The sequence below is a fragment of the Dendropsophus ebraccatus genome, chromosome 1 (genome assembly GCF_027789765.1).
Source record: "Dendropsophus ebraccatus isolate aDenEbr1 chromosome 1, aDenEbr1.pat, whole genome shotgun sequence".
Taxonomy (NCBI): Eukaryota; Metazoa; Chordata; class Amphibia; order Anura; family Hylidae; genus Dendropsophus; species Dendropsophus ebraccatus.
In genome coordinates, this window is record NC_091454.1 from 58,616,971 (window position 1) to 58,636,076 (window position 19,106).

Here is a 19,106-nt window from a genome sequence, read left to right on the forward strand (position 1 = left end):
GTCATCTGTTTTGCTTCCCTTTTGGATTCATGTCCGTGCTGTTTAAAGCATTTTAAATTACATTGATTACATCACATCTGTGTTTTTCACAGATGAACACGGATGTCTCATGCGTGTACCTCCGTGAAAAGCAAAGATCTCATTGATTTCTATGGGGAACCCGTTCCGTGTTTCCGTTCCGAGTTACTACATGTCCTATTTTTAAACGGAACAGATTTAAGATCTGTGAAAACAATGAACATGTGACTAGCCCAATACAAAACAAATGGGCTATAAATTTGTCCCTGTGCATGGATCCGTGCGCACGGACAACTTCACAGAACATGTGAATACAGCCTTGGTGATCTGCAGTTACCTTGGGACACCAATATTATTTCTGCCTAGGTTAGTCTTTCAAAGAATGCATTTGTTACCCCAATTGGCAGTTCAAAATTCTCTATGGGACCAAGGGACTGCAATTCTAAAGTGTATTAGTTTGGTCCAGACTACAGTCTCTAGTCTTTAGAAGGGTTGTTCTACAATGAACATTTACTACCTATCAACAGGACCCTGTGACTGGAGCCCAACCAATCCCTAAAAGAGGGGTCCCAAGCCCCAGTTCTTCTTTGTTGTATGACCACTTTGAGGACAAGCCTTAATAGAGCAGTGGTGGACCTGCCGCTCAATTAATTCTCTATGGGGATGTAACAGCGTTATAGTATAGTTCACAGTTATTTCAAAATTCCCATACTTTGATTACAAGTATTTACCACGATATGCATCAGTCCCATAGAAACTGGTTGTATGACATGACCTGGATCCATGTTTATACAGTGATATCTGTGACAAATGACCTGGATCTATGTAATATTGCAGTTTATATGCTGGATTACTCATGTCTGTAATCCATGGTACACGTTTGGGAGAAATATATGTAAGTGCTCCAGAGATTACGTGTGGTTTTAGCTGCGTAGGTTTCCCATGATCTTTATAGGTTGCTGGTAACAGGTGGGAATTTTATCTGCTAGTAGTAGATCACAGCAAACTCTAAATTAAATGCTCACACGTAAAAAGATTACAGATTGCAAAATCCTAGGAAAATGACTTTAGGGTATAAACCCACACGCCGTATAAGCAGCGTATTTACTGCTGCGATACACAGCAAATACGCAGCAAACACGCAGCAAATACGCAGCAAAAACGCAGCAGATTATATCTAAATAACTGAACACAGCATCAAATCTGTACCAACAAATCTGCTGCGTATTTGCTGCGTATTTGTTGCATATCTGCTGTGTATACGGTGTGTGGGTTTGTACCCTTATAGTGTAATGCAGCAATTCAATAATTGGTTTCAGTGTGACAGTAGATTGGTATTTAGGCCTATTGCAGGCCTTGATCACCATCTCAGTGCTGAGATCTCTTACAATGATCAGATGTGTACCTGGCAGGCACCTGATTTCCTTTAACCATTGGAGGGAGTCTTGCCACTGAAATCCCAAAAGATCTTAAAGGGAATGTATCAACTATATTTTCTTTTACTGATAAGAGTAAGATACTAAAAGTTATTCTTCTATTCTAATCTGTTTCTATTTTCTGACTGTAATTTTTTTTTATTTCACTTTTTGTATATTGCTATGGGGGCTGTTTTGGCTCCAGGAACTGCCCTTTTCTTACTTAAAAAAAAACAACACTCTTAGTGCTCTATACGTATAATAGGGCTAGCGAACAGCTAAATAAACGCTCATTCGTCATCTGATCGAACCATTCTGACCTGCTGAAAAGTCAAGAGCTATTGGCCGGACATCTCTCCATGTAATAGGGATGTACGGCTGACAACTGATTGCAGAAAAGGGACAAATGACTAAGTAAGCCTTGTGAGGGTAAGCAAGCTTCATTGGCTCAGCAGTCTAATATGGCCCTTAGTTTTGCCTTTATATATTCTTGTCTTGACTACTGTAACTACAGTACTGTAACTTTAGTAATTGATTTTCCCCTCTCTAATCCATCATGAATGCAGGTACCTTTCTGCCATGTATTTAGCCTTTGACAGACACTGCATTGGTTGCCCTTTCACTAAAGAATACAATTTAAACTTGTTACCTTCACCCACAAAGCTCTCTACAATGCTGCACCATCTATATATCTCCTTCATATCTTATATTCTGCTAAAGATCCAAGACCTCAACTACATCCCATCGTTCTGTTGCAGTGACACACTGTGGCAAAAAAATAATATTGCAGCACCATGCCTTTCAAACTTATAAGATCACTACTTCACTACTAAGTCGGTGGTCATCGCGGCATACAGTCGGAGAGCTCAAAAACATCCGTGGCCGCATCCCTGCTGCATGTGGCAACTGCTATAAAAAAAAAATCAAACAATCCAACTCACCTGTCACCCATTCCTGGCAGCTCCGCTAGCTATACCAAGCCTTCCCTAATGTCTATTCTAATGTTTGTCTGTGTCAGTAACACTGCAGCAGTGGCAGCTTGCAGCAGAGGGAGCGGCAATTGGCGGTTACCCCTGCTCCCTTTGCTACACAGTGCGGGGCTGCAGCTAGTGACCCAGGGCTACCTCTCCAACTGTCATGTCTGTTCTAATACTAACATGCATTAGAATAGACATTAGGGGGGCTCAGAATGCATGCTGCGCTACCAACTGTGCCGGAACAGAGCCTGTTCAGTCCTGCACTGATGATATTAGTAGACGTCCTTCATAACCATATTGTCTTCAACTTATCATATGACTAAATGTTATAAAGAGCAGGGCCTTCGGTTCTATCTTTTGCAAGCTACTGGTATGTGAAGAATTTTGCCCAATATTTACCTGTGGTGTTTGCACTTTGATAATGGATAAGTTACTCATGACCATGACATACTGTTCCGGAGCATGTAACACTATTTGCTTTGTTCTTCCCACTATCATAAATCTAATCCTATCTATTTTAGAAAAAAGAAAGATCTGAATGCATAGAAAGCATTAATAAAACAAAATAAATATAAAGCTGGCTATAAACAAAAAATTATAAATGTTATTTTGCCCTTGAACAGAGGAATCCTATTAAAGCTATGTTCATCTTTACCAGCAGATACAGTCATAGGTAGACTTAAAGGAAAGCCCTTTACCTCTTCGCTGCACTTTTTACTCTTGTGTGTGCTGCCATTTTTGTAAAATTCAATGCTATAAAAGATTCCTCGGCCCCCCAGAGCAGTGTTTGGTCCACCCGCCGGCTCAGATGCTCACGCCTTATTATTCTGAGAATTAAAAGTTGCTATTTTTGCGTAAGACCCATTTTGTGCAATACATATTGCCTTTTCCCTGTTTTGCACAGAAGGGGACATGGCCATATTAGCTAGCTAGCATAGATTTTAGTGTATATTTGGTTAACAATGCACCAAATTTATTAAAAAATGGAAGTTTAAATGCAGTTCGTCAAAAACAGAATAATATGCTGTGCCTGAATACCAAGCTTCCTAAAATAATATGGTATTAAAAGAAGCCTGTCGGGGGTGGGGGGGGGGGGGGTGTTAAGAGGGTAAAAAGGAGCTGATTGTTCTATGAAATAAGGAAGTCACATCATAAACTTGGATGATGTTGTTGCTTTAACATCCCATATTGGGTAATTGTAATTATGTATGAAAAATGGATGTATCTGTTATGATTTTTTTATGTAAAAAACTTAAATGATTTAAAAAATATATATAGTATTTCTTCTGGAAATTAAAAAAAAAAAAAGCTTTTTTTTTAAATTTATTTTAACGACTTTGTTAAACTCATAGTCGTTCATTGCATCAATGTTTTTATTTTTAATGTTCTAAATAAAGTTAAAAGATTTTACTGGAGCTGGATCACATCTTCCGTTTCTTTGCATTTGTTAAGCCACTGTTAATTTTGCTAAATTCTAATACTGTAGACAGAGAGCTTTCTTATGACCTTTACCTACTGGAATTTCTGGATCTGTTTGTAGATAAACTGAGGACATTGCTTTGTTCTTAATAAGGGATGTTGCCTGGTTATCATAAGTATTATCTGAACCAATAATAAAAGCCATCAGGATCTGGTCATTTCTCCTTTACCCTGAATAGCAATGCTTGTTCTTACTGTTTACTTCTCAGAGTCTGTGCTTACCAAAACAATACAGTGGCTTGTTAATCTTTACTTAAAAACAAATACATTCTTTTTAATTCTCTTTTGACCAGTAAGAAGTCTTATCAAGACTTGGAATGTTCCTCAGTTCACATATGTACTCCTTCTTCTTGTTTACTAGACGGATTAAACCAACTAGGGAGAAATATAAAAACTCTAATAACGGGATGAGAATTTTGGAACAGCCCTATGGTGTTAATCCTTGGCAGTGTTGGCTATTTACACATACTCCCCCTATTCCGCCAGTGAAAACTATCTGGCAGTATTCACTTCAGCCACCAATTAGTTCTGGGCGTATCTTTCTCTAATACAATTAACTTAAAGGAAACAGAAAATTTCCTAGAAATTTGCATTCAAATTTCACAGCTTTTACTTAAAGTGACTCTGTATCTACAATCTGACCCCCCTCCCTCCCCAAACCACTTGTACCTTCGGATAGCTCCTTTTAATCCAAGATCTGTCCTGGGGTCCGTTCAGCGGGTGATGCAGTTATTGTCATAAAAGAACAACTTTTAAACTTGCAGCCCTGTGTCAAACTGGCTTGGCCTAAAGTGTCTGTGCATTAGGCTGGCAACACCTCTCTGTCTCTCCTCCCCGCCCTCTTCATCATTAGGAATGCCCCAAGAACAATTTCTCCTATTAATCACCTGCACATGAACTGGATAGTTAAGGCACCTGTGCAGTGTTAAGGTGATGAATAGGGAAAATTCTGCCCAAGGGCGTTCCTAGTGATAAGGAGTGCATAGAGCCAGGCTGGTGCACAAGAACAAAACGGCACAAAGTGTATCATCACACCGGTGCCAACAGAGTAACTAAAAAAAAGTTAGAACATTTTTTGAGAGTCTATCTTAGCAAAATGTGGGGTCAAGTTCTCTAAGGGCAGTTATTTAGGAGATCAGTGTGGGCCCATCAGATTATTTATCAGTTTTTATAGTTCTACTGTAGCTGTCACACTGTAGGTAGCCTGTTTATTAGTTAATAATGAAATATACACATTTACGGATGGACCTAATTTTAAATAGCTTAAAGGGAATGTGTCATAAAAATGACTTTGTGACATCTTTTTCTAATTTTCCATTTTTCTGTCCAAATTATAAAAAAAATTCTGGACAATACATTCCCTTTAAGAGTCACACTCTATTGGCAGCCATTGAACCTAGAGGTGTCATTTGAGAAGCTACACGACAGCTACACTATTTAGTGTTTATTTCCGTATGTGCCACACTGACAGAAATGCATTTTCCCATGAAAGGTAAGGACTTGTCTGGAATGTATAAATGACCCTAGATCTGCACTGTGCCCAGTGACTCTGCCAGTGCATTTTTTACATTTTTGAGTGATGGATATTTGCAGGTTTACCAAATCACTCAGCAGATTATTATAACAATGCCATCATTTCATATAACTGAGTCTGGGAGGAAATGACCAAGAAATCCTCCATCTTGGCAAAGGTCTGTGGGTCTTAGACCTTGTACCGTATAACAAAAATATCAGCTGCACACAGTATCTTAAGTTGTTTTTTTTTTTTTTTTTTTAATTAATGCGTTACAAGTTCAATAACAATTATTAACACAGGAAAGTATTAGTTTCAGAGCATGTTTTTAGTATGCGGTTCAGGGAAGAAACAGAGTGCTGCACCTCACACCTATGGCTGATACTGATAATGTTTTTAGTATACCTTACCACTGCTGGACATTTCAGTCAATATAGACCATTTTATCATCTTTTTATTATCTTTATATGCATAAAGGAAGTGAACTATGTTGTATACTGACTGAGGAATCATGACGGACGATAATTAGCTGATTGTTGTCTTTCAATATGTAAAAAAATCATCGGCCGCAACCACACATCACACAGCCGACGGCTGATGACGCTGTACGAAAAATAATAAAGCATATACTTGTCCAGGTTCCCCTGGTGTCCTGCAGCCTTTACCTCGCATTTCCTGCTCGCTGTAGTGACCTCTGACACTTCTGGCTCTGTATCTGTCTCAGTCAAAGGGGGTTTCAGAGGTGTGGCTGCGAGGAGCAGGAAATGAAGGGATAAGGCACCAGTATACTGTGGGAGCATGAGTAAGTATAAACTTTCTTATCTTCTATGTGAAAGCAAGGGCTGCACGGTCATAGCTAACGATGCCCATGCAGCCCTTGCTCGTTGAGTCATGCAATAGGCTCAGTAAGCAGGTGCTGATCTAGCAGATTGGCACTCACTTACACTGCTCATCGGGCCTTCAGATAAGTAAACGGGTGAAAAATGCCATATGCAAGTTTATATAATGGCCAGGAATACGTACTCCTCGTGTACACACGCATGACAACTTATTCTGAACAGTTACACATTAACTTTTATTGATTAAAAATAAAAGTCAATAAAATGAGTTGTGTTTTTTAATTGAAGGAAGTGACCTTTATTAACCCCTTAAGGACAGAGCCTGAAATGGCCTTAATGACAGAGACAAATTTTATGAATATGACCAGTGTCACTTTAGTCATTAATAACTTCGGGATGCTTTTACCTATCCGGCTGATTCTGAGATTGTTTTCTCGTGACATATTGTACTTTACATTTCTGGTAAATTGGAGTCGATACTCATAACAAATCTTTATGAAAAAAACCCAAATAATGTGAAAAAATGTGAAAAAATGCATTTTTCCAACTTTGAAACTTCTTTGCGTATACAGAAAGTGGTTATACCACATAAATTATATATTAATTAGCATTAGCAACATGTCTACTTTATGTTGGCGGTATTTATTAAACTATCTTTCATTTTTTTTAGACGATAGGAAGCTTAAAACATTAGCAGCAAATTTCCAAATTTTCAGTAAAATTTCAAAATCAGATATTTTTAGGGACCTGTTCAGGTTTAAAGTGTATTTGAGGGGCCTGTATGTTAGAAAGCACCCCATTTCAGAAACTGCACCCCCCAAACTCTGCAAAAGCACATCCAGAAAGTGTTTTAAACCCTTTAGGGGAGTCACAGAAATAAAAGCCAAGTGTGTAAGGAATTTGAAAATTTTAATTTTCTGTGCAGAGATTTTATTGTAATCCAATATTTTTCATAATTATAAACCTATTACCAGAGAAATGCACCCCAATAATTATTGCCCCGTTTCTGCAGTTTATAGAAATACCCCATATGTGGCCCTATTGCGCTATTTGACGCAACCACAAGCCTCAGATATAAGGGAGCGCCTAGTGAATTTCAACGCCTCCGTTATATTTGGTCATTTTGACTGTACCACTTCAGGTTGGCAGAGGCTCTGGGGTGTCAAAACCTAAAAAACACCCCTAAAGGGACACCATTTAGAAAACTACACCCCTCAAGGAATGTAACAAGGGTGCGGTGAGCATCTGGACCCCACAGGTGCTTCACAGATTTTCCCAACAATATGGCGTGAAAAAAGAAAAATTTATTTTTTTACACTAAAACGTTGTTCTAGCCTTCAATTTTTCATTTTCTTAAAGGGATAAGAGGCAAAAAAAGACAAAAAATGTGTAGCGCAGTTTCTCCCGAGTACAGAAATACCCCACATGTGGCGATAGAGTGCCAAGGGGGCGCAGGACGAGCCTCCAAAGGGAAGGAGCGCCAATTGGCTTTTGGAAGCTGAATTTCACTGAAAAGGATTTCAAGGGCCATGTCGCATTTACAGAGCCCTCGTGCTGCCAAAACACTGGAAACCCCCCACAAGTGATTCCATTCTGGAAACTACACCCCTCAAGGAATCTAACAAGGGGTTCAGTAAGCATATGGACCCCACTGGTGACGGGCACAAATGTGGAATAATGTGACGTGAAAGGGAAAAATTTCATTTTTTTCACTTTCATGGCACAAATGTGCCCGTCATCAAGGGGTCCATATCCTCACTGCACCCCTTGTTAGATTCCTTGAGGGGTGCAGTTTCCAGAATGGGGTCACTTGTGGGGGGTTTCCAGTGTTTTTGGCAGCAGGAGGGCTCTGTAAATGCGACATGGCGTTCATCATCCATTCTAGCCAAATCCAACCTCCAAAATCCAAATGGCGCTCCTTCCCTTCGGAGGCTTGCCCTGCGCCCACATGGCGCTTTATGTCCACATGTGGGGTATTTACGGACTCGGGGGAAATTGCTCTACACATATTGTGTGTTTTTTTTCTCTTTTAACCCCTTGTGAAAATGATAAATTCAAGGCTAAACCAACATTATAGTGTAAAAAATGTAATATTTCATTTTCACGCCACATTGTTCCACATTTGTGCCCGTCACCAGTGGGGTCCATATGCTCACTACACCCCTTGTTACATTCCCTGAGGGGTGTAGTTTCCATAATGGGGTCACTTGTGGGGGTTTCAACTGTCTTGGCAACACAGGGGCCTTTTGAATGCAACATGGCCCCTCGAAATCCATTCCATCCAAATCCAGCCTTCAAAAACGAAATGGTGCTCCTTCCCTTCGGAGGCTTACCCTGCACCCGCATGGCGCTTTATGTCCACATGTGGGGTATTTACGGACTCGGGGGAAATTGCGCTACACATTTTGTTTTTTTTCTCCTCTTTTAACCCCTTGTGAAAATGATATATTCAAGGCTAAACCAACATTATAGTGTAAAAAATGTAATATTTCATTTTCACGCCACATTGTTCCACATTTGTGTCCGTCACCAGTGGGGTCCATATGCTCACTACACCCCTTGTTACATTCCTTGAGGGGTGCAGTTTCCATAATGGGTCACTTGTGGGGGGTTTCAACTGTCTTGGCAACACAGGGGCCTTTTGAATGCAACATGGCCCCTCGAAATCCATTCCATCCAAATCCAGCCTTCAAAAACCAAATGGCGCTTATTCCCTTCGGAGGCTTACCCTGCACCCGCATGGCGCTTTATGTCCACATGTGGGTATTTCCGTACTCAGGGGAAATTGCTCTACACATTAAATGTTTTTTTTTATCTTTTAACCCCTTGTGAAAATGAAAAAACATGACAAGATTAATGATTTAGAGTAAAATTTTACAAAATTACACTAAATGTTGGTCTAGCCTTGATTTTTTTCCATTTCCACAAGGGGTTAAAAAAGAAAATGAACACAAAACGTGTAGGGTAGTGTCCCCTGAGTACGAAAATACCCCACATGTGGACATAATATGCCATATGGGCACAGGGCAAGTCACCAAAGGGACAGAGCGCCATTTAGAGGCTGGAATGGAGGATGGAGGCCATGTCGCAATTACAAAGCTCCTGTGCTGCCAGGACAGTAGAAACCCCCGACAAGTGACCCCATTCTGGAAACTACACCCCATAAGGAATCTAACAAGGGGTGCAGTGAGCATATGGACCCACTGGTGACGGGCACTTACGTAGAACATGTGCCGAGAAAATAAAAAATACAATTTTTTTCATTTTCACGTCCCAAATGTGGCCGTCACCAGGGGGCCATATCCCCGCTGCCCCCCTTCTTAGATTCCTTATGGGGTGTAGTTTCCAGAATGGGGTCACTTGTGGGGGGTTTCTACTGTCCTGGCCGCACAGAGGCTTTGTAATTGCGACATGGCATCCTCTAATGGAAATGGCGGCCATACCTACTTAGCTGGGGAAAAGGGACAATTCTAATTTATTTGGGGGTATTAGGCCAATTATTAGTTTATAAGGTTGAAAATGACAGAAGTCCATCAAATTCAACCTGTGTTGATCCAGAGGAAGGCAAAAAATCCTCGTGAGGCAGACGACAGTAGCCTCATCACAGGGGAAAAATTCCTTCCCGACTCCATAATGGCGATCAGAATAATCCCTGGATCAACGTGACCCCTGAAATAAGAATAAGGGACAGAATTTAGATAATGTAGAACCCCAGTGACGTGTAGTACGCCTTGAAGCGATCCAGTATGCAGAGGCCGGGGGGATCAGGACAGGCGTCACACTGGAAAATGTTGTCCTTCCTGATCCCCCTGTTACGCCACACTCTGCACTTCTTCTGGGGTCTCCCTTTCTCCAGTGTGGGGGACGTCACCTGGAAAATGTTGCCCTGGTGCGATACGGGGTCCTTCATATCCAGAAGCGCTGGGTCCGCTCCATGGCTGCTAAATATTAGGGCTCTATTACTGCTTCTGATATTTTCGGATCGTGCCGCAAGCTACAGGGCAGCGAGAGACCAGAGGAGGGGGTGCTGGTATAAAAGTTATCCCCGTACAGGTGGTGACCTTTATCCAGCAGTGGGAAGATCAGTTCCCGGACGATCTTCCCACTAACTCCGAGGATGGGGGGGGAGGGGGGCATCTGGGGCTGGATTCGGGTGTCCCTTCCTACATACACTCTAAGGGTACATGCACACTGCGGAATCGCGACAGATAACCCTTCGTGCATTCCACAGCTGGCACCCACCGGCGGACTGATGCAGGTGCGCGTCTCCACACGTGTCATAGACTCCATTCTATGCACGGGCGGATTCCGCTCTCCGTCCAACGTGTTCATTCTTTGGATGGACGATGGAATCCGCCCGTGCATAGAATGGATTCTATGACACGGGTGGAGACACATGCCTGCATCAGTCCGCCGGCGGGTGCCAGCTGCGGAATGCACAAAGGGTTATCCTTCGCCATTCCGCAGTGTGCACGTACCCGAAATCTGTAAGTGTACCCTGAGGTACGCTCACAGAGTTTGTAGAATTTCACACCATACCGTCATCTCTTATTGGGACGGTACTGGCGGAAAAGATGTGCCTGGGGGGCAGCGTACGCTACGCTACCCCCAGACACGTCACTGGATGATGAGGATGATGAGGATGAATGGAGGAACGAAGGTCCCCCCATTCATCCTCACTGGCTGTTTCGGTGTCGGAGGTAATAATAACGTATCCCTCTGACGCCGAAAACACCCTGGGGGCCATCTTTATACGGGGATTGGTATATGGGGTATGTAGTGGTGTAGTGTCAAACTTTATTCAATGTAGTGTGGTGTAATGAAGTGTTTTTTACGTGTTTTTTTACAGTAAGTATAAAAAAAAAACCTACGCCAACAAAGGAGTTGCTGATAAATGCCGCACTTATGTGCGGCACTTATAAGCAGACCGTGGCAGTAGAATATAGAAAAAAAACACCCTACGCCAAAAAGGAGGAGTTGCTGATTAGCAGCGCACTTTCGTGCGATGCTGATCAACACTCAGCGGCGATAGGGTGCGGAAAATAGAAAAAAAAAAATTTGAAAAAAAAAAAAAAAAAAAAATTTCTACATTTGAACATCCCTGTAGCTGCTGATAAGTGTATTACACATATCAGCCGCTAGAGGGCAGCAGAGCGCAAAATACGGAAAGAGCCGACGCTGGAGCCGAAAATAGCCGAGAGAAGCCGAACGTGACGTCACGGAAGAAGCCGAAGACCCGAACGAAGACGAGGATGCCGCGAACCCGGAAGACGCCGATCAGGAGCCCGGGACAGGTGAGTAATGTACAAATACCTGCTCTGGACCCCTCGGCTACCTAGCTGAGGGGTCCAGGGCAGGTATTTACTATATTGTGGGACTCTGATCGCCGTGCCACCGGCCCGATCGCCGTGAATGGCCGGCCGGTACCGGCCGGCCGTTCACGGCGATCGGGCCGGTGGCACGGCGATCACCATTACTTTTTACAGTAATGGCGGTCGGTGCCGTCCTCGGACAGCACCGACCGCCATTTTTTTTCCGGGTCATCGGGTCGCCGATGACCCGGAAAGGTTCCGATCGCCGCTATTGGCTGATCTGAATTGATCAGCCTATAGCGGCGATCGTAAGCACGGGGGGTGTTAACCACCCCCCGTGCCGTGAAGCTAAGATGGCCTGCTATGATTTATAGCAGGCCATCTTCCCCGACCGCTGTGTGTGAACACGCAGCGATCGGGGAAACATCGGGCGTAAATTTACGCCCTGATGCGCCAAGTACCAGGGCGCGAGGGCGTAAGTTTACGCCCGATGTCGTTAAGGGGTTAAAGGACATGACTCTTGTTGACAGGCATTAAATTAGCTGTAATATTAACATATATATGTTTAAAAACAACTCTAAGTGGTGCACACTTGATGGAGCTTTTTTTTTTTTTTCTAAGGCTGGGTTTACATATATAAGTTGGCATCAGTTGCGTTTTTTGCCTAAAAACTGACCACAACTGATGTCACAACTGATGCCAAAAATGCATCAGTTGTCATCAGTTTTTCTATCCGTCTTTTCATTAAAAACCATCAGTTGCCATCAGTTTCCATCAGTTGTCATCAGTTCCCATCAGTTGTCACAAGTTGCGCTCATCAGTTGACATTTTTTTCTCCAGTATGTTTTCCTGTCATTTTCAATGGGATTTGCGGGGGAGCGCACAGGGGCTATATACTAATTGGGGGAGCTCAAAGGGGGGCTATATACTACAAGGGGAGAGCGCACAGGGGGCTATATGGGAGGGGGAGAGTGCACAGGGGGGCTATATGGGAGGGGGAGAGCGCACATGGGGGGCTATATACTATTGGGGGAGAGCGCACAGCAATGCTGTATACTAATTGGGGGAGAACACACAGGGAAGCTAAATATTACTGGGGGGGGCAACAGGGGGGCTATATACTACTGGAGGAGAAACAGGGGGGGTGATATACTACTGGGGGACCAAGGGGGGACTATAGGGGAGGGGGAGAGCACACAGGTTGAGATATATGTTTATTTTGTGTACTATTTGCCTGAACGCCGGATGCCAGAGCCGAACGGCATGCGTCCTGCCCGGCGAGGCATCCAGCGCTCTATTCGATTGAATTGGTGCGGCGCCGCATCACCGGAGCGGCGGTCCACCAGGACGCTGCAAGATGCGTCCTAACGCACCGACGGTCCGGCGATGCGGCGGCCACTAGTTCACCGCCGCACATTTTGAACGATCCCATTGAAAACAATGGGTTCAGTTCAAAGATGCGTTTCCCTCCGGCGCTTTTCTCCTGCGCCGGAGGGAAACGCCGCCGCACCGCCGGACATATGTAAACCCGGCATAAATCAATTAGATTGCCTGCCAGTGCTGTTCTGATGGTGTCCGACTCGCCCCTTTATAGTAATATAGTGTCACTTCTGCAGTTGTGGTCCCCCTTAAGCAATGATTTGCTAAGCAGGCAGAAAAAAACAGGAAGTAGTGGGGACCTGGCACCATAAACATTTTAGCAGTGGGAACTGCAATGGGTGAGTACTGCTTTTTTCCTTTATTGTTTTTCTTCAGTCCAGTCTTCGTTATCTTCAGTCATTATTTAAAAAAGTGATCTCCATTGGTTTCAAATGGACCGGATTTTTGAAAGAGAGTAATGTTTGTGTGTGGTTTATTTTTTGATAGCAACAGGTGATGTTCATTTTTGTAAGAACTTCATGGAGTGATGGTTGTAGGTCCGATTTCCTATGTCTTTAGTTCCTCAATTAAATATATGAAAGTGGGTTTTCTGGCGCGGATAACCTTTTTTTTTTATAATAATAATGCTTTTATTTGTATAGCACACAGATTCCGCAGCACTTTACATAGTTTCGCCAATTATTGCTCCCTGTCCCCAATAGGGCTTACAATCTAAATTCACCTATCTGTATGTTTTGGGTGTGGGAGGAAACCGGAGTACCCGGAGGAAACCCACGCACACACGGAGAGAACATACAAACTCTTTGCAGATGTTGCCCTTGGTGGGATTTGAACTCAGGACCCCAGCGCTGCAAGGCTACAGTGCTTACCACTGAGCCACCATGCTATTACCTGTACAATTCTAGCTATATCAATAGACTACACCTAGTATTTTAGGTTAATATATGGACATGTTATAGGTGATAATTGATATGTATTTTGCACAGACATCTGTGTACAGTATGTATTCTACAGCTATAAACTGCTTAAGTATATGACACTGTTTTCCATACAAACCCTTTTATCTGTGTTTAACAAAATCATAACATTGTATGTGTTTACCCCTTAGGATAATATATGGGAGAATGAAAACGAAAGAAAATGGCAATTCTATGAAACTTTAAGACTTATAAGTTGCAAAAAAAAAAAGAAGAATCCTGCCTTCTTTTATTAGTGATGTCTTCATTTGGAAATGCAATAGAAAACTGGAGTATAAGAAGCACAGGGGATATTTCAGATCTTCAGCATAAACTGGTCTCCGATGGCTGTGCACAAAGTTCCTCACCTATAAAAGCCATGGCTGCTATAGTGGACTCTGCCTACAGTTCATTTTCTGGTAGTTCCTATGTTACGGACTATCAGCCATTTCAACATGGAAGTTGTCACTTGAATGAACAGGTTTCTTATATGGACTCAGAGTATGTCAAAGCTATTTATAATCCTAATGTAGAAGACCAAAGAAATTGTGAAGATTCGTTAACTAAAAATTCTCAACCCGGGAGAATCACTAAGTTAAGCAGCAGCTCACAGATAACTCTCCATGAAGATCAATCACCTCCAATGAGAATAAATAACTATACTGCCATTCAGCACCTTGAACAGTTTGATAAAATCAGGGAGTCTGAAAATCATTTCAGCCACAAAAGTAAGAGAAGTCCCACAAGTACAAGTGACCTTTCTTCTCCTGAGCACAAACTTAGTCGCCACTATATTGAAGACGACAGCGCTATGTGGGTAAGAAGCACTATGCAGGGAGAATGGAACCAATCATCCTGCAGTTGGGACAAAGAGGAATATCCTCAACTTACAAGTTCATCATTTTTGTCCTCTGTGGGTAATGTAGCTAAATCACATAATGTAAATTGTATTGGAAATGAAAATAATTCCCCTTCTCAAGTGAGAGGGTTAAATGTAGATGACATGGAGCAAAAAGATTTTCAGACCGTCCAACAAATTCTTGTGAAAAGAGAAGAGCAAAATCCAAGCATTATGTTCACCGATTATTGCTTGAATGAAGGAGTAGCTACCAAAAGCACAAGGCGTTCTCTCAATGAACTTGTCTCAGAAAAAAATGAAGTTAGGAGTGGTTCTTGGAAGCCAGCTCAAGAAACTGATTGTTATAATGATGAAGGAACAAACCGTGAAGGAATAGAGGATCTGGCACATAACCAAGTGCGCAAAGAACAATATCGACCACAATTCCAGAACATGAAGGACCTAGAATATGACAGTGCTGGACAATGGGATATCAAATACAAAGGTTTGCACACAAAAAGCAGCCAAACACCTTACGTCAGGCCCAGTGAAGATTTGTTTGAACAACCTTCAAAAGCACTGATTCGTGATGATCTCCAAAAGGTCTCTAAAACATATGTCAGGAAGGATGCGACAATAAAATCTGTCCCTTTGCTTTCTCAGGAACAAGAGCTGTCTATGCCTTTAATTTCTAGCTTTAGTGAATTTACAAGTGAGAAGATTACAAAGGCATCAACCCCAATGTTGTACCACCTTGCTGGTGGAAGAAACAGTTCTTTGGTTATGCTAAACTTCAAAAATCAACCCAAACACCTAGACACAAACATAGAAACCAAGTCATTTCAGATAACAGGTAACTCAAATACACCACAGGTTGCTGAACCACAAAGGCCTCTCCAGAAAACCAAAAGTCATTCACAACTTGTTGATAACTATGTCAATGACTGTAGTGAAAGCGACACAACTGGTAACTTGACGTCATCAGAAGAGAGTTTTATGTATGACTACAGGGAAAAGCTTAAGGTTGCCCAGAAAAAGGTCTTACGAGAAACCTCTTTTAAAAGAAAAGACTTGCAGATGAGTTTACCTGTAAGATTAAAATGGAATGCACCTAAAAGGCCTTCCATTGATCATGTGCGATCGTATTCATTATCTGGCTCAAACGAAGAAGCTAAATTTGTCCAGCCAAAAGTGGTGGACATCAGTTACAAAAAAGAGGAACAGGAGAAGTCTATCATTTCACGAATTGGAGGAAGAAAAAGACTCACAAAGGAGCAAAGGAAATTATGTTATTCTGAGCCTGAAAAACTTGACCATCTTGGTGTACATAACTCTTTTTCTGTATGGAACAATGAGGGATCAAGTCAAACCAAAGCAGGTGAGCATCATAGGATGAAGTCTACAGACAAAGAACGAACACTTTCATCCTCCAATCTCTCAAAGATAGAGCTGAAGCAAATACAACACAATGCGCTTGTTGAGTATATGGAGCGAAAAGCAAATCAAAGGCCCAGCAGTGTTTACCAGCCTCAAATGCAAAAACCATCAGGAATAAAATCTGCATCGGAATGGAAATCTTTCTCAAATGAAATATCAGGTAGTAATCTTCCACAACCATCCTACCATAGAAGATCAACTGGAGCTTCATCTTCATATGATGCTACAGTCACTTGGAATGACAGACTTCTAAAGATGTGTCCTGGAGATCCTGTACATTTGGTGGACGAAGCTACGGATGACAAACATAAAAGTTACCTCGCTCATTCTCCTTTAAATAAAAACAAATGTTATTTTGAAGATTCTTCAGCAGCCGTTTCCTTGAAAACCAAATCCATTCATCATCCCCAGGTATTTCTGTCATACTGAACATGCTGAGTAGATAGATACATAGTTTTGTAAAAAAAAAAATTCAGTATAAATTGTAATTTATTAGACCTCTGCTCAGGAGCCGAGCTAAGCAGACCAATGGGCAGCCAAACTCAATGAATGACCGCTATCTTATGACTGAGTACAGTTGCCAATCACTGAGTGACTCTGTCCAACGGGATTACCAGCAAAGCCGTAAATAAAACTGAAGTGCCACTTTCTCCACTTGAAATTAGTTTAACTTGATAAATATTATAAAACAACATGTTGTAATGGTGACACCAGTGCTACAGGCCATACGTCTAGGTCTACAATAATAGGACATATGGATCGGATCCAGTTGGAAAATTTCCTTTGAAGCAGAGTACATTAAATCTAGTCTATTCGGTAGTTTCAGGGTTGGTCAATACTACATGATCCATACAATAAAGAGTAGCTGTTTATATAGAATCAGGGATGAGCACAGCAAAGTTTACAAAAAAAAAAAAGCAAATTTCTGCAAGCTTCGTTTTAAATATTCGTAAAAAAAAAAAAAAAAAGGTTTGCTCACACAAAAGTGACAACCCGCTCAGCCAACCACTGGCCGCGGCGAAGTCCCTTTTCAGTCAGTCAATGATTGGCTGGGCAGAGGGTGACAGTCCACTCAGCCAATCGCTAGCCGCGGTGATGTCCCACAGTCAGTAATTGCCTGAGCAAGCTGGAGGCAGCTAGAGACACTAGTAGAGGACACACTATTACAGTGCCTTTTACTGATAGCATTTTTAGTTCATCTCACATCTGTATATTAACATAATAAAAGAGGTAACCAGGAGAAGAAAGTTGGAAAAAATAATACATTATTTCAGTATTACAAAAGTATTGTACTGCCATGTTTTCTGAAATAGGCCTAAAAGAAGTTATCCAGAATTAGAAAATTAGGGCAGATTTCCTGCAGCTGCGGTCCTCTACCCGCTCTATCTCCCTATTGCTACAGGTCTGAGCACCCAGGCCTGGACCGATCAAAACTTTTGACATGTCTTTGTGACATGTCAAAAGTTTTTTATAATGACAGGTACACTTGTATGTCTTAGCACCTAGACCCCCACCTATATAAACTTGACATGTCACTATATAGAGAGAATAGTATACTGAAACACATTCATTTACTAGTTTTACTATTTTTAATAAGCCAGTTTTTAGCTATTACAAGTTTGGAGATAATTTCCTTACAGTGCCCCAAAAAATCATTGAACAACTTTTTTTTTCCACAGAAGGCACTGCACACTTAATGGATTTGCAAAATTAGCTCTTCAGTATCTACTTGTATACCAGCTCCCAAAATTACTATCTGTCTGTTATTGGTGATTTTGAGTATGACGTCCCATTTATATATCACAGTGCTAGGTGCATTTTGTGCAGTTACCATCCGAGAGTTATATATGTAGCTTACTGTATGACGTACTGCAAAGTTAGTTGAAACCCAGCACCTTATATGATAAATACTATAGAAGAGTCACATGTTTCCTTGAAGAACAACTGTTCTGCCACTTAGACTGTAAGATGGCACAGCTGAGGGAAGAAAAAAACACTGTGGAATGCCAGTTGCCAGAATCTGTGATGAGAGGATCCATTTTAGTCTCTATAGAAAGTTCACACATAACATGAGATTTTGAAGCTTTTACAGATTCTGCAGCAAATGAAAATGCTTTGGAGTTGTATCTGTGATTGTGTTTTGACTCCTCTTAGGTACCAGCTGGGCAATTGACTTCCTCAACATCAACACTTTCAAGCAATAACCATGTTTGTTATAATAGGTGAGAAAAATACATGTATTTCTGACTATGTAACAGAAAATAAAATGGTCTACAGTGTTTAAAATTCCTCCCCGCCTTATCACACACCCCTAAGCTCCGCCAGCCCACCCATCGGGCAAGCCGGGCGTAAAGGAGGCGTACGCCAGGGAGCAGGGGCTAATCTGCACCTTTTCCCTGGCGTACGCCTCTGATGTACCCTTCGTAAATCCCCCCTCCCCCCCCCAAATTTCTATGTTGCCCTCTGGCCAACAACAAGAGGGCAGAAAGGAGTGCTCAGTAAGAGTGGGGTCCTAGATGTTAAGCATTTATCTAAGGAACTTTAATAACCTGTTTGATAGTTTTTAAAAGCACAAGAGTATGTCTTTACCATACCCTGTAGGACTAACAGCCATCAAGCCAAACACAACCAAAGGCAAAATAAGTCCCAGTCTCTCAGATAATATTTTTTAAGCATCATTTGGAATTTTTTTTGTAGTTTTTATTATTTTTTTGCATTTTATTTATTTTTCCTTTTTTAATATAGCAGTATAAATAATACAAAACAGTATTTTGGGATTCTATATGATGCATTAAAAAGGTCAAATCAAACATATAGGTTGTGACATAAATTCTTAGCAATTTTTAGTGTCAAATGTATCTAACATATCCTAACATCTGTTCAAAGAGCCATATCAGTGGATCTGCGTGGTGTCCTGATATTACAACTATAACCCAGTAACC

General features: G+C 41.7%; 1 protein-coding gene across 1 annotated transcript in view; it reads left to right on the forward strand.

Annotated features, from left to right (window-relative positions):
* LOC138793167 (protein Shroom1-like) overlaps positions 1–19,106 on the forward strand; it is a 68,023-nt gene that overhangs the window by 30,353 nt on the left and 18,564 nt on the right. Inside the window, exons 2-3 of the mRNA XM_069971533.1 lie at positions 14,042–16,575; positions 18,319–18,386. Coding sequence (XP_069827634.1) covers positions 14,149–16,575; positions 18,319–18,386 — 2,495 coding nt within the window. The 5' untranslated portion in view covers positions 14,042–14,148. The remainder of the gene's footprint in view (positions 1–14,041; positions 16,576–18,318; positions 18,387–19,106) is intronic.